Source organism: Balaenoptera physalus, assembly GCF_965194825.1.
Source record: "Balaenoptera physalus genome assembly, chromosome: 4".
In the NCBI taxonomy this organism is placed as follows: domain Eukaryota; kingdom Metazoa; phylum Chordata; class Mammalia; order Artiodactyla; family Balaenopteridae; genus Balaenoptera; species Balaenoptera physalus.
In genome coordinates, this window is record NC_138891.1 from 76,908,124 (window position 1) to 76,924,556 (window position 16,433).

Genomic DNA, 16,433 nt, shown 5'->3' on the forward strand with positions numbered 1-16,433 from the left:
GTATCTTCAGACAATAAGAAACAGATTCCTAATGATGCTTCTGCTGGAAGTGAAAGAGACTCATCAGATATACCAGAAAATTGGTCACTACAAGATCATTATAGAATATATTCACCCATAATATACCAAGCCCTCTGTGAGCATGTGCAGACTCAAATGTCACTGATGAATAACTTGGCTGCAAAGAACAACCCTAAAGGAATTCCTACTGCACCTTGCCACACTGTGTCTGGTTCTGGTTAGTATGAATGACGTTTTAAAAAGCATGATTATAAGCTCTAATTAACTTGCCTGGTATTTGTATAAGCAGTCTGAGATGTGAATGACTTTTTTTTCCCTTTTCCCTGTTAGAATCTCAGGCATCTCCATATTCTAATTATAGCTTATCCACCTCTACCCAAGTCCAGTTACCTCAGCAACCACCCTGCCCTCCAATGGTTCATTCTGTGAGTACAGTTTATATACTATATAAGTAGTAATTTGCTTTTAGAAATTGTCATCTTGAGAGAAAATTGAATTTGCTGATTGTATCTTAATGCCCTAGGATGTAAAGACCAATTTTTTTTCAAGTTATTTTTTATTAGAAAAGTTTTACCTGTTAATTAAGGACAATGGTGAAGGGGGAAAGGGAAAGAGATTACTAGAAAAAAGAAATCACCCATACCTACCACCCAGGCATAATTGCTGTTAACACGTTGATAGAGCATGTTCCAGTTATTTAATTCTCTGTGTAGGTTTTGTTTTCTGGTTTTAATTTGTTAAGTTAGTTTTCTTTTAAAAATATCATCATAATTAAATTTTATACAGTTTTATATACTGCTTTTTTTTGCTTAACATTTTATTGTAATTTACCTTTTGTAAATTTTTAATAAGTTGTTAATACTCTATGTAGTGGATATACCATGGTCTGTGTAACTACTCACCTATGGTTAGACATTTAAGGAAGTTTTTTTTTTTTTTTTTTTTTTTTATTTATTTTTTGGCTGTGTTGGGTCTTCTTTGCTGCGCACAGGCTTTCTCTAGTTGTGGCGAGTGAGTGGGGGCTACTCTTCCTTGCGGTGCGCGGGCTTCTCATCACGGTGGCTTCTCTTATTGCAGAGCACGGGCTCTAGGCGCGCAGGCTTCAGTAGTTGTGGCTCGTGGGCTCTAGAGCACAGGCTCAGTAGTTGTGGCCCACGGGCTTAGTTGCTCCACGGCATGTGGGATCTTCCCGGACCAGGGATCAAACCATGACCCCTTCACTGGCAGGCATATTCTTAACCACTGCGCCACCAGGGAAGCCCTAAGGAAGTTTTTACCGCTATAACATTTCTCTAAATATATTTGTGCAAAAGCTTTTTCACCTTATTTTCTTACATTGTAATTTCCCAAAGTGGAATTTTGTTTTAGTCCCAAAGTAGACTAATTTTTGATGCCTTTAAACCATGTGTGATATTTGTAAACGATCTATTTTAGTCATGGCTTTATAATGTTCTCATATTGCAGAGTGAACTAATTAAGCTTTAAAAAGCTAGAATATTGTGCTGAGGGGAAATTCAGTTTATTTACTGGTAATCTATAACTCCATCCTGCAAATGTCATCTTCTAACATTTTTCGTTTGAGTTTATTATAGTTAATGCCTACAAGTCAGTGCTCACATTTTTGAAGCCTTAACTTGTTTTTTTCTTTCTTTAGGAAGTTCAGACTGATGGTGACAATCAGTTTGCATCACAGGGTAGAACAAGTCCTGTGAACTGTACTGATGATGTTCTAAGGAATTCCTTCAGTACTAGTCTTGGAGTTCCCTGTAGCCTGCCCCAAACTGACAAACCAGCTACTCCAACATTGCAGCAGCTGGGTCTTGCTAATGGAATTCTGCCACAACAAAGAGTTCCTAAGGAACCAGACCTACTAAAGGGTTTCCAAATATACACGAAACTGTTGCGTTCTCATCCAGACAGTCAGACTTGCTGCAGCCCCACCCTATTACAGCCACATTTCTTGGCTACTAATGAAGAAAAATATGTTAAAGAACAAATTGGAGAGGTCAGAAGTGAAAGAAAGGATTTAAACATACCTGTGCAAGATACAAGAATAAAGGATGTGCAGAATGCAAAAAATGTGAACCAGAGTGCTGAAAAAGTTAGAACTATCAAGTATTTGTTGGGAGAGCTCAAGGCCCTGGTAGCAGAACAAGGTAGATAAAGACTTTCTTTATAATTTTCTGTGGCACATCATTTATTTTATTTTTTAAATAATTTTAGCATTAATTAATTAATTTTTTAAAATTTATTATTATTTTTGGCTGCATTGGGTCTTTTGTTGCTGTGCACGGGCTTCCTCTAGTTGCTGCGAGCAGGGGCTACTCTTTGTTGCAGCGCGTGGGCTTCTCACTGCGGTGGCTTCTTGTTGTGGAGCACGAGCTCTAGGCGCACGGGCTTCAGCAGTTGTGGTGCGCATTCTCAGTAGTTGTGGCGCACATTCTCAGTAGTTGTGGCACGGGCCCTAGAGCGCAGGCTCGGTAGTTGTGGCACATGGGCTTAGTTGCTCCGCGGCATGTGGGATCTTCCTGGACCAGGGATCAAACCATGTCCCCTGCATTGGCAGGCAGATTCTTTTTTTTTTTTTTTAAAGGATATTTATTTTACTTTTTTTTTTTTAAAGGAATTCCTTTATTTTTATTTTTTATTTATTTATTTATTTATTTTTGGCTGTGTTGGGTCTTCGTTTCTGCGCAAAGGCTTTCCCTAGTTGCGGCATGCGGGGGCTGCTCTTCATCGCGGTGCGTGGGCCTCTCACTATCGCGGCCTCTCCTGTTGCGGAGCACAGGCTCCAGACGTGCAGGCTCAGTTATTATGGCTCACGGGCCCAGCTGCTCTGCGGCATGTGGGATCTTCCCAGACCAGGGCTCGAACCCGTGTCGCCTGCATTGGCAGGCAGATTCTCAACCACTGCGCCACCAGGGAAGCCCACAGGCAGATTCTTAACCACTGCGCCACCAGGGAAGTCCCTGTGGCATGTCATTTAAATTCAGAATAACTGACATGGAGTTTGTGATATTTTCCATAGAAATATGTCTTGTGCTAATGAGGAAATGAATTTTGTCTGTTTTATTCTTATTTTTTAGGCTTTGCTCCCTCTTGTTTCCTGTGGATTTGAAATGTGCTAGGGAATATCAAACAGTCTGTTACTTGCAAGTGTGTATTTATTCTGCTTGATTCAAAGGACCTTGAAAAGATTCAGCCAATTATAGAGATAAACTTTAAGGGGTTAGAGGACCCTAAACATGATTAACTCCCTAGAATAGAATGATAATTTTTTCCTATTTTAAAAAGGTGCAGAAAATTTCCTCTCATCATTTCTTTAATAACCAACTGTTATAATGTTTAACAAATCTCACTTTGAGAAGGAACCTAAAACTTTTTATGCCCTTTTAAATTCACTCTTGGGATTTTTTAATTAAATCAAGAAAAATGTCTTGGGTGGAGTTAAGAGACATTTGAGCCAGGTCATATTCATATGTTTTCATTATGGGTATATGTTCTAAATAATGGCTTTCATTTGGAGTGAGTTACAGATTTGTCATCTAGAAAACACAGTAATTAATTGTGGAAGCACTGATTGAATACCTAATATTTGCAGGCTGACAAAAAAAGTACCAAATCTTAAAATTTATCTAAAGGATTGTAGCACTGTTGATCCAGTGGTTTAATATATTAAAATCTCTTGTGTTTTTAGACTTTAAGTTTATTACTATTTTCTTTTTTTTTTTTTTAATTTATTTCATTTATTTATTTTTGACTGCGTTGGGTCTTTGTTGCTGCACGCGGGCTTTCTCTAGTTGCAGCGAGCAGGGTCTACTCTTCGTGGTGGTGCGCGGGCTTCTCATTGCAGTGGCTTCTCTTGTTGCGGAGCACGGGCTCTAGGCACGCGGGCTTCAGTAGTTGTGGCTCCCGGGCTCAGTAGTTGTGGCTTGTGGGCTCTAGAGCGCAGGCTCAGTAGCTATGGTGCATGGGCTTAGTTGCTCTGTGGCATGTGGGATCTTTTCTTAACCAAACACTTAATCATTGGTAACAATAATAATAGTAACAATATCATTTACTGAGCGCTTACCATGTGCCCAGCACTGTGCTAAGTGTTTTAGATGCATTATCTCGTTTAATCCTCACAGCAACCCTATGAGGTACTGTTATTGTCCCCATTTTACAGATGAGGAAACTGAGGCTTGCAGAACAGTATTTCATTTAATCCTCTCAGCAACCCCATGAGGTACTGTTGTTATCTCTATTTAACTATGAAGAAACCTAGGCTTCAAGAGTTAAGTAATTTGACTACGATACATTGCTAGAAAATGGTGGAGCCCAGGTCTTGGCCTCCAATGCTTACAAGTAAAACCCCTCTATGGAGGATTGGTAGAAGTCTGCTCTGTAATTGGGCACAGTTGTTTACGTGTGCATGTAAACATTCCATCAGGGTGTTAAAATACTCATGGAATTGAGTAAATTTTTGTAACTAGAATATACTTTACCTCTTTTGGATATCAGACAGTTAATATTATATTTATCAAATGTTGTCAGTTCACAGAAAATTTGAATAGAAATGAGGGGACAAAAATAAAAGGACAAAAGATCTAAAATCTACCTTCTACCTGTGGCTGTTTGCACCTCCCAAACCATCCACTCCCCACAATTAATAACAAAAATGATAACTGCTTTTGATGCTACATCAAATGAAGTGTAGCTGATTGTGTTAACCTACTTTATAAAATTAAATAATAAAACCTTATCTTAGTAGACCTTTCCTCAATGTGTTGCCAAATTGAATCACCTAAAGTGAATTATTTGTTTATGCCAGGATCAAAGGTTGTATTATAAATGTTAATACTGTAATTAATTATAGGAAACCCTTTAGCAATTATAGGAGTCTAATATAGTCTTTTGGTAAATGTGAACTAGGAGATATATATAAACCATCTTCCTACTAGATATTTTAACTGAAAAAATCACTGATATAATAATTCTGTGACTTAAGATTAATCTTTAGTTTACTGAACTTAATGTCTTTAGAATTCTTTTCAATAAGGAAATGCAGGCGGCAGGAAAGAGGAAAATAGGATTTGTATAATAAATTCATATATAACTGAGTTGAGTTTGTTTATAGCATGTATGTATATTTCTGAAATATTTTCTTTTTTAGTAATACATATGAATAATCTTATCTAAAAATAATTTATAATATTGTCTTTACTCATTTCTTCTGCCTTTTATAGAAGATTCAGAAATTCAGAGGTTGATTACAGAACTGGAGTTGTATATATCTCTGCTTCCAACAGTAAGTGGAAACACAAATATTCAGGTTGAAATAGCACTGGCCATGCAACCACTAAGAAGTGAAAATGCTCATTTACGCAGGTAAGAATTGCTCTTTGAATTTTTTTGTCTCCATGCAAAGATGTCCCGTGGCCAGAACAAAAGTGCCTAACGAGATACCTAGGGCTTCATAAGGAAAATAGATATATACTGTCTTACTGTGTTTCTACTTTTTCTTCCCTATTTTCCAAATATTGCTGGCATTCTCTAACTCTTCCGTTACTTCTGCCCACTAGTACATATTTTTTTTACATCTGTTATCACTTGGTTGGTAGTGAATGGAGAGGAAAATGAACTACCTCAGGGTATTTATCAGGCCAGTCTAGGCCATACAGTAACAAACTCCAAAATCTCAATGGCATAGCACAGCAGAAGTTTATTTCTCCCTCACACCAAGACCAGCATGGGTCATCTGAGGCTATCCTGTGACTCAGGATTTAGGTCCCCTCCGTCTTAGGATCTACCGTCTCAGTATATATTTTTCAGGAAGAAGAGAACATGGATATGGCAAACCAACTCTTACATGCCCTGGCCCAGAAGTATGATAGTCTCACTTCTACTTATATTTTATAGGCTAAAATGAGGAATATGGCCCTGCCTAATATAAAGATCTGGGACATGAAATTTTCTCATACTTCCGTATACTCCAAAGGAAAGGAGAACCTAATATGGGTGAGCACCAGTCGCCCCACTACATTCAGACATAGGAAAAAACGCATTTAAATTCTTAGGTAATTTTTCTTTTGGCTGTCTTAACTTAATGTTGATATTATGGCCTTAATTTGTTTAGAAAAGATATAAACCAGGTATCGAATCTTGAAATACAGAAATCACTTACACGTTATCAATAATAACTTAACTTTGAACATTTCAGTGGTGATCACCAAGGCCACTGCTCCAGTGTCTATCAGTACACTTTGCAGAGGATTGGAGGACACTTTCAGGTGCTTCTGCAACACTGCAGTGTGTGAGTGTGCCCTGAGAGGGCATTACAGTTGCGTTAGCTATAGACATTGTACCAGATGGGAACTGCAAGGACCTGCATAAACATTTTAAAAAACTGGAAAGCAACGAAATAGGATTCCTAGTTGGAGGATAACTTAAATTCATGGATCTGGAGCCTGCAAAGGCACAACACCTAGTGAGATTTACTCGTTTAGGATTATTTCTCTAAAGATCATTAGTCTTTAGATACTGTGGTATATGGTGGGGTTGCTGGTTTAAATTCTAATAATACTGTCTTTAGTCCTGACCTGAGGGATCCCTATAATAGCATTAGTTTTTCAAAAGCAAGACCAAGTATAAATAATAATAATGGTAATAGCCAATACTACTACTAACATTTATTGAATGTTTCTTATGTGCCAGGCCATAAGACATAATATAATATGTGCCATATATTATCCTTTATGTGTCATCTCTTTAAATTCTTACAGCAGCTCTATGAGGTAGGTATTATGTTATTCTTTTTCAGATGAGGAAACCAAGGCACAGAGAGATTATGTAACTTAACCCAAGGTCACATACCTAAGATGTAACAGAGACAAGACTCAAACCTGGGCAGTTTGATTTTAGAGTACATTGATCTTAATTTCCATGCTTCTGCATTGCTTCTGCTAGGAAGTAGAGACTAACTTACTTATGCTTCAGTATTTATGTGTATTTTGTGGAACAAAAGAACATACTGTAATCCATTTAAAATGAACACATGTTTTTAAAGGTATGACTATCAAATAATTAGTTTCTTAAATAAGCATAATAAAACTTAGTCTCCATTGTGACCATGGGAAATATCAGTAGTTGTTATTTATTTATATTCCTTAGAACATTTTAAAATTGCTTTAGGAGCTAATTTATAAGCCACTTAAGAAAATGAGACTTAATACTTTACTGGTCACTGCTTGTCATTAATTTTTTTTAAAGGTATTATTTTAAGGTCTAACCTAATTCTTCAGACTTGGCATCAAAGCTTTTTGGCTGTGTCCTTAGAGGACAAAGATCAAATAGCATGCTACTGCCATTGTTTACCTGACCTTCTAAAATTGAAATTATTGAAAAATGAGGAATTTGTCAGATACTCTTTAGCAGAATGAGATTTCCAGCACAAGTATAGGAATTTTTTTGCCTCTTTGGTAATCTTTATTTGGAAAGAAACATCCATAATCTCCATTACAAATGAAAGTTGGAATGCATAGGCTTATTCAAAAATGTTTTTCAGCTTTTTCAATCAAAAAAATTTTTTTCATTCTTTTTTGGGCATTTTGAAACTTCCTGTTCCTTTATGGCCAGAAAACTGATCTTTCAGGACTTTCTTGGTGTTTATTGCCATCTTGTGGCTTAAAAAAAAATAGCTAGGTGCATTATTTCTTTGGCATTTGGGTCTGGGCAGTTTTTATGTGAGACTCCTGACACAGTGCTCAACATTTAGCCTTCCTGGTCCCTACCCATAAAATGTCTATAGTGCCTTATTCACTGTGACCACCAAAAGGCCTGGCACATTCCAAACTTTGCTGTGAGGGTTGTGGGGGTTCCAGTTCAGCTAGAGAGGGACTTTAATATTCAAAGGGCAAGTTAGAATTCATGACCATTTCCTGATATTAGACTCAAATATGAGACCGTTGTGTACCCACGCAGAACAAAAGCTGAAGTGGACGTCAGTGGGAGGAGCTGGAGTGTGGCCCTCAGTCTTTTGGCCTGATAATTTGACATATGGTAACATAATTCTTCCAGATGGAAGTTACTAGAGGAAGAATAAGTTGTTTGTTTTTATTTCACTTTTTTTTTTTAGCTTTTTATTTAGTTTTTGAATTTTATTTTATTTATTTTTTTATACAGCAGGTTCTTATTAGTTATCTATTTTATACATATTAGTGTATATATGTCAATCCCAATCTCCCAATTCATCCCTCCACCACCACCACCCCCTGCCACTTTCCCCGCTTGGTGTCCGTACGTTTGTGCTCTACATCTGTGTCTCTATTTCTGCCCTGCAAACCGGTTCATCTGTACCATTTTTCTAGGTTCCACATGTATGCATTAATATACAATATTTGTTTTTCTCTTTCTGACTTACTTCACTCTGTATGACAGTCTCTAGATTCATCCACGTCTCTACAAATGACCCAATTTCGTTCCTTTTTATGGCTGAGTAATATTCCATTGTATATATGTACCACATCTTCTTTATCCATTCGTCTGTCGTTGGGCATTTAGGTTGCTTCCATGACCTGCCTATTGTAAATAGTGCTGCAGTGAACATTGGGGTGTATGTCTCTTTTTGATTTCTGGTTTTCTCTGGGTATATGCCCAGTAGTGGGATTGCTGGGTCATATGGTAGTTCTATTTTTAGTTTTTTAAGGAACCTCCATACTGTTCTCCACAGTGGCTGTATCAGTTTACATTCCCACCAACAGTGCAAGAGGGTTCCCTTTTCTCCACACCCTCTCCAGCATTTGTTGTTTGTAGATTTTCTGATGATGCCCATTCTAACTGGTGTGAGGTGATACCTCATTGTAGTTTTGATATGCATTTCTCTAATAATTAGTGATGTTGAGCAGCTTTTCATGTACTTCTTGGCCATCTGTATGTCTTCTTTGGAGAAATGTCTATTTAGGTCTTCTGCGCATTTTTGCGTTGGGTTGTTTGTTTTTTTAATATTGAGCTGCATGAGCTGTTTATATATTTTGGAGATTAATCCTTTGTCCGTTGATTCATTTGCAAATATTTTCTCCCATTCTGAGGGTTGTCTTTTCGTCTTGTTTGTAGTTTCCTTTGCTTTTCAAAAGCTTTTAAGTTTCATTAGGTCCCATTTGTTTATTTTTGTTTTTATTTCCATTACTCTAGGAGGTGGATCAAAAAAGATCTTGCTGTGATTTATGTCAAAGAGTGTTCTTCCTATGTTTTCCTCTAAGAGTTTTACAGTGTCTAGTCTTACATTTAGGTCTCTAATCCATTTTGAGTTTATTTTTGTGTATGGTGTTAGGGAGTGTACTAATTTCATTCTTTTTTTTTTTTTTTTTTTTATTTGTGACTTCCTTGGGTCTTCGTTGCTGTGCGCGGGCTTTCTTTAGTTGCCATGAGCGGGGGCTACTCTTTGTTGTGGTGCATGGACTTCTCATTGCAGTGGCTTTGCTTGTTGCAGAGCACAGGCTTTAGGCACGCGGGCTCAGTAGTTGTGGCTCGTGGGCTCTAGAGCACAGGCTCAGTAGCTGTGGCGCACGGGCTTAATTGCTCCATGGCATGTGGGATCCTCCCAGACCAGGGCTCAAACCTGTGTCCCCTGCATTGGCAGGCAGATTCTTAACCACTGCACCACCAGGGAAGCCCTAATTTCATTCTTTTACATGTAGCTGTCAGGTTTTCCCAGCACCACTTATTGAAGAGACTGTCTTTTCTCCATTGTATATCCTTGCCTCCTTTGCCATAGATTAGTTGACCATAGGTGCGTGGGTTTATCTCTGGGCTTTCTATCCTATTCCATTGATCTATATTTCTGTTTTTGTGCCAGTACCATATTTCCTTGATTATTGTAGCTTTGTAGTATAGTCTGAAGTCAGGGAGTCTGATTCCTCCAGCTCCCTTTTGTTCCCTCAAGACCGCTTTTGCAATTTGGGGTCTTTTGTGTCTCCATACAAATTTTAAGATTTTTTGTTCTAGTTCTGTAAAAAATGCCACAGGTAATTTGATAGGGATTGCACTGGGTCTGTAGATTGCTTTTGGTAGTATAGTCATTTTCACAATATTGATTCTTCCAATCCAAGAACATGGTATATCTCTTCATCTGTGTCATCTTTGATTTCTTTCAGCAGTGTCTTATAGTTTTCTGAGTAGAGGTCTTTTATCTCCTTAGGTAGGTTTATTCCTAGGTATTTTATTCTTTTTGTTGCAATGGTGAATAGGATTGTTTCCTTAATTTCTCTTTCTGATCTTTCATTGTTAGTGTATAAGAATGCAAGGGATTTCTGTACATTAATTTTGTATCCTGCAACTTTACCAAATTCATTGATCAGCTATAGTAGTTTTCTGGTGGCATCTTTAGGATTCTCTATGTATACTATCATGTCATCTGCAAACAGTGACAGTTTTACTTCTTCTTTTCCAATTTGTATTCCTTTATTTCTTTTTCTTCTCTAATGGCTGTGGCTAGGACTTCCAAAGCTATGTTGAATAATAGTGACGAGAGTGGACATCCTTGTCTTGTTCCTGATATTCGAGGAAATGGTTTCAGTATTTCACCATTGAGAATGATGTTTGCTGTGGGTTTGTCGTATATGGCCTTTATTTTTGTTGAGGTAGGTTCCCTCTGTGCCCACTTTCTGGAGAGTTTTTATCATAAATGGGTGTTGAATTTTGTCGAAAGCTTTTTCTGCATCTCCTGAGATGATCATATGGTCTTTCTTCTTCAATTTGTTAATACGGTGTATCACATTGATTGATTTACATATATTGAAGAATCCTTGCATCCCTGGGATAAATCCCACTTGATCATGGTGTATGATCCTTTTAATGTGTTGTTGGATTCTGTTTGCTAGTATTTTGTTGAGGATTTTTGCATCTATATTCATCAGTGATATTGGTCTGTCATTTTCTTTTTTTGTAGTATCTTTGTCTGGTTTTGGTATCAGGGTGATGGTGGCCTCATAGAATGAGTTTGGGAGTGTTCCTTCCTCTGCAGTTTTTTGGAAGAGTTTTAGAAGGATGGGTGTTAGCTCTTCTCTAAATGTTTGATAGAATTCACCTGTGAAGCCATCTGGTCCTGGACTTTTGTTTGTTGGAAGATTTTTAATCACAGTTGCAATTTCATTACTTGTGATTGGTCTATTCATATTTTCTATTTCTTCCTGGTTCAATCTTGGAAGGTTATACCTTTGTAAGAATGTGTCCATTTCTTCCAGGTTGTCCATTTTATTGGCATAGAGTTGCTTGTAGTAGTCTCTTAGGATGCTTTGTATTTCTGCGGTGTCTGTTGTAACTTCTCCTTTTTCATTTCTAATTTTATTGATTTGAGTCTTCTCCCTTGTTTTCTTGATGAATCTGGCTAATGGTTTATCAATTTTGTTTATCTTCTCAAAGAACCAGCTTTTAGTTTTATTGATCTTTGCTATTGTTTTCTTTGTATTTCGTTTATTTCTGCTCTGATCTTTCTGATTTCTTTCCTTCTGCTAACGTTGGGTTTTGTTTGTTCTTCTTTCTCTAGTTGCTTTAGGTGTAAGGTTAGATTGTTTATTTGAGATGTTTGTTGTTTCTTGAGGTAGTATTGTATTGCTATAAACTTCCCTTTTAGAACTGCTTATGCTGCATCCCATAGGTTTTGGATTGTCGTGTTTTCATTGTCATTTGTCTCTGGTATTTTTTGATTTCCTCTTTGATTTCTTCAGTGATCTCTTGGTTATTTAGTAATGTATTGTATAGCCTCCATGTGTTTGTGTTTTTTACGTTTCTTTCCCTGTAATTGATTTCTAATCCCATAGCGTTGTGGTCAGAAAAGAGACTTGATATGCTTTCAATTTTCTTAAATTTACTGAGGCTTGATTTGTAACCCAAGATGTGATTTATCCTGGAGAATGTTCCGTGCGCACTTGAGAAGAAAGTGTAATCTGCTGTTTTTGGATGGAATGTCCTATAAATATCAATTAAATCTATCTGGTCTATTGTGTCATTTAAAGCTTGTGTTTCCTTATTAATTTTCTGTCTGGGTGATCTGTCCATTGGTGTAAGTGAGGTGTTAAAGTCCCCCACTATTATTGTGTCACTGTCGATTTCCTCTTTTATAGCTGTTAGCAGTTGCCTTATGTATTGAGGTGCTCCTATGTTGGGTGCATATATATTTATAATTGTTATATCTTCTTCTTGGATTGATCCCTTGATCATTATGTAGTGTCCTTCCTTGTCTCTTGTAACATTCTTTATTTTAAAGTCTATTTTATCTGATATGAGTATTGCCACTTCAGTTTTCTTTTGATTTCCATTTGCATGGACTATCTTTTTCCATCCGGTGACTTTCAGTCTGTATGTGTCCCTAGGTCTGAAGTGGGTCTCTTGTAGACAGCATATAGATGGGTCTTGTTTTTGTATCCATTCAGTGAGCCTGCGTCTTTTGGTTGGAGCATTTAATCCATTCACATTCAAGGTAATTATCGATACTTATGTTCCTGTTACCATTTTCTTAATTGTTTTGGGTTTGTTTTTGTAGGTCCTTTTCTTTTCTTGTGTTTCCCACTTAGAGAAGTTCCTTTAGCATTTGTTGTAGAGCTGGTTTGGTGGTGCTGAATTCTCTTAGCTTTTGCTTGTCTATAAAGCTTTTGATTTCTCCATCTAATCTGAATGAGATCCTTGCCAGGTAGAGCAATCTTGGTTGTAGATTCTTCTCTTTCATCATTTTAAATATGTCATGCCAATCCCTTCTGGCTTCTAGAGTTTCTGCTGAGAAATCAGCTGTTAACCTTATGGGAGTTCCCTTGTATATTATTTGTAGTTTTTCCCTTGTTGCTTTCAGTAATTTTTCTTTGTCTTTAATTTTTGTCAATTTGATTTCTGTGTGTCTCCGCATGTTTCTCCTTGGGTTTATCCTGCCTGGGACTCTCTGAGCTTCCCGGACTTGGGTGGCTATTTCCTTTCCGATGTTAGGGAAATTTTCGACTGTAATCTCTTCAAATATCTTCTCAGGTCCTTTCTCTCTCTCTTCTCCTTCTGGGACCCCTATAATGCGAATGTTGTTGCGTTTAATGTTGTCCCAGAGGTCTCTTAGGCCATATTCATTTCCTTTCATTCTTTTTCCTTATTCTGTTCTGCAGCAGTGAATTCCACCATTCTGTCTTCCAGGTCACTTATCCCTTCTTCTGCCTCAGTTATTCTGCTATTGATTCCTTCTAGTGTATTTTTCTTTTCAGTTACTGTATTGTTTATCGCTGTTTGTTTTTTCTTTAATTCTTCTAGGTGTTTGTTCTTTAATTCTTCTAAGTCTTTGTTAAACATTTCCTGCATCTTCTCGATCTTTGCCTCCATTCTTTTTCCGAGGTCCTGGATCATCTTCGCTATCATTATTCTGAATTCTTTTTCTGGAAGGTTGCCTATCTCCACTTCATTTAATTGTTTTTCTGGGGTTTTATCTTGTTTCTTCATCTGGTACATCGCCCTCTGCCTTTTCATCTTGTCTTATCTTTCTGTGAATGTGATTTTTGTTCCACAGGCTGCAGGATTGTAGTTCTTCTTGCTTCTGCTGTCTGCCCTCTGGTGGATGAGGCTATCTAAGAGGCTTGTGCAGGTTTCCTGATGGGAGGGACTGGTGGTGGGTAGAGCTGGGTGTTGCTCTGGTGGGCAGAGCTCAGTAAACCTTTAATCCGCTTGTCTGCTGATGGGTGGGGCTGGGTTCCCTCCATGTTGGTTGTTTGGCCTGAGGCGACCCAACACTGGAACCTATCCAGCTCTTTGGTGGGGCTAATGGCGGACTCTGGGAGGGTTCACGCCAAGGAGTACTTCCCAGAACTTCTGCTGCCAGTGTCCTTGTCCTCACAGTGAGACACAGCCACCCACCACCTCTGCAGGAGACCCTCCAACACTATCAGGTAGGTCTGGTTCAGTCTCCCCTGGGGTCACTGCTCCTTCCCCTGGGTCCTGATGCGCACACTACTTTGTGTGTGCCCTCCGAGAGTGGAGTCTCTGTTTCTCCCAGTCCTGTCAAAGTCCTGCAGTCCAATCTCACTAGCCTTCAAAGTCTGATTCTCTAGGAATTCCTTCTCCCATTGTTGGACCCCGAGGTTGGGAAGCCTGACGTGGGGCTCGGAACCTTCACTCCGGTGGGTGGACTTCTGTGGTATAAGAGTTCTCCAGTTTGTGAGTCACTCACGCAGCAGTTATGGGATTTGATTTTATTGTGATTGCACCCCTCCTACCGTCTCATTGTGGCTTCTCCTTTGTCTTTGGATGTGGGGTATCTTTTTTGGTGAGTTGCAATGTCTTCCTGTCAATGATAGTTCAGCAGTTAGTTGTGATGCTGGTGCTCTCGCAAGAGGGAGTGAGAGCACGTCCTTCTACTCTGCCATCTTGAACCAATCTGTCACTTTATTTTTGAGTTAGAAAATGTAATGGGAGAGCCAGTGAGTTAAGATTTAGATATGCTGGATGTATCATTTAGACTATCTGGGGACATGTATGGTATGATCCAGGATAGAAATGGACTTGGGAGTTATTCACTGACCACGTTTTTATTGAGCATTTACTACAGGTCTGGCACTGTGTAGACCCTGGAGACAATAATAATTAAAAGCAAGTGATTTGTTATCAGCATGTAAGTGGTAAATTCCCCTAGAAGGTATAGAGTGTGAACAAAGCCAAAGGGGAATTGCTGGGGAATAACACCTTTTTAAGGAAAGAACACAGGAAGAGGAGCCTGTGAAAGAAACCCAGGAAGGAGCAAGTAGAGAAGGATCAGGAAAACTGGGAGAGAGTGATACCATGAAAGCTATGGGAAGAAAGAATTTATGGAAGGGGAGAGATGTTTGTATAACATTCAAAATAAACAAATTGACAAAAGCGACAAAGGTAGGTCAAGAATAAACATCACAAGACAGATCACCCGAAGAAAACCCAGGAAAACTTGAAACAGTATTCTATAGTTTCAAGGAAATTAAATATAATAGAGTCTCTCTTAGGAGCAGGAAGACAGAGATTGAAAAGAGAGAGTGCTTAAAGAAGAAAAGACAGTAAGAGGAGAAAAGTGGATTAGGTGACCTTGGAAAAATAAAAAAGCTAAAAATTACAGAAATGAAAGCCCTGTTAGAAGCAAATAAATTAACATCAAACAAACATCAAGTCAGGGATATTGTATTCCATTAGAACCTAAGCAGGGGACTTCCCTGGTGGTTCAGTGGTAAAGAATCCACCTTCCAATGCAGGGGACGCGGGTTCGATCCATTTGGGGAACTAAGATCTGACACACTGTGGGGCAACTAAGCCCCCGTGCCACAGCTACTGAGCTCTCACGTCTCAACAAGAGAGCCCGCATACCGCAGTCTACAGAGTCCACACTCCCTGGAGCCTACGCGCCACAACTAAAGAGAAAACCTGCACGCCCCAACTAGAGAGAAAACCTGCACGCCACAACTAGAGAGAAGCCCACACTCCACAACAAAGACCCCGCATACTGCAGCGAAAGATCCCGCACGCCTCATTGAAGACCCCATGTGTTGCAACTAAGACCTAATGCAGCCAGAAAAACAAAGAAAAAAAAAAAAAGAAACTAAGCAATATGAAGGCTGAATTTTGTTGTTGTTTTGTTGGTTTTTGTGTTTTGCTTTTCCCCCCCAAATATTTCTGTTTCAGTTGCTACTAAATTCATAGTTCACTGTCTCCTGTAAGCCTTATCTTATTTCTCTTTACAAACCCCTTAAATATTTTTTATTAATTTATTTTTATTGTGGTAAAATATATGACATAATATTTATTTTTTAACTACTTGTAAGTGTACGTTGCATTAAATACATTCACAGTACTGTGTACCCATTACCACTGTTTGTACCTAAAACTTTTTCATCCCCAACATAAACCCTGTGCCCACTAAAAGTAACTCCCCTTCTCCCTTCCCCCCAGCCCCTGATAACCTCTATGCTCTTTTTTGTCTCAATGAATTTGAGAGGGCTGAATTTTTGTCTTTTTTGTTTGCTGCTGTATTTCTAGTGCTGAGAATTGTGCCTAGCACTCACTCTAATAAATACTTGTTAAATGACTGAATGCGTGGTGGATAAGCTTCAGGAATTCATACCAAAAAAACAGAAAAAGACTGATCTAAAAATTATTATTAAAAACATGATATACATGGAAGAGAAACAAAAGAGATGCAAAATTGGCATAGTGTTCCTGCAAAAGAGAAGAGAACGAATAGATTAAAGACAATATTAAAAGATAGATAAATAAAGGGAAACTTACTAATCTAAAGATCTGTGTCAGCAGATCAATAGGGTATACAAGTTCTCAGAAAAACTATGCAAAACGATCAATACCAAGACATGCTGGTGAAGTTACTACACCTTGAGGACAAAAAAATTTAGCTTTTACAGACACTAAAAAGAAAAAGCAAATCATAAGGA

General features: G+C 38.3%; 1 protein-coding gene across 8 annotated transcripts in view; it reads left to right on the top strand.

Moving 5' to 3' along the window:
• CCDC14 (coiled-coil domain containing 14) overlaps positions 1 to 16,433 on the top strand; it is a 56,552-nt gene that overhangs the window by 16,161 nt on the left and 23,958 nt on the right. For 6 of the 8 annotated variants that reach the window (XR_014263362.1, XR_014263363.1, XM_082460954.1 and 3 more), the window contains 4 exons: positions 2 to 238; positions 352 to 446; positions 1,676 to 2,177; positions 5,250 to 5,391. Coding sequence is in view for 6 of the 8 variants with exons in the window: in XM_082460954.1 (XP_082317080.1) it covers positions 2 to 238; positions 352 to 446; positions 1,676 to 2,177; positions 5,250 to 5,391 (976 nt within the window). In the remaining 2 variants the exon portion in view is untranslated. Of the gene's footprint in view, position 1; positions 239 to 351; positions 473 to 1,675; positions 2,178 to 5,249; positions 5,392 to 16,433 lie in introns of those variants that run through there. The other 2 variants (XM_082460955.1, XM_082460956.1) reach the window with 2 other exon arrangements.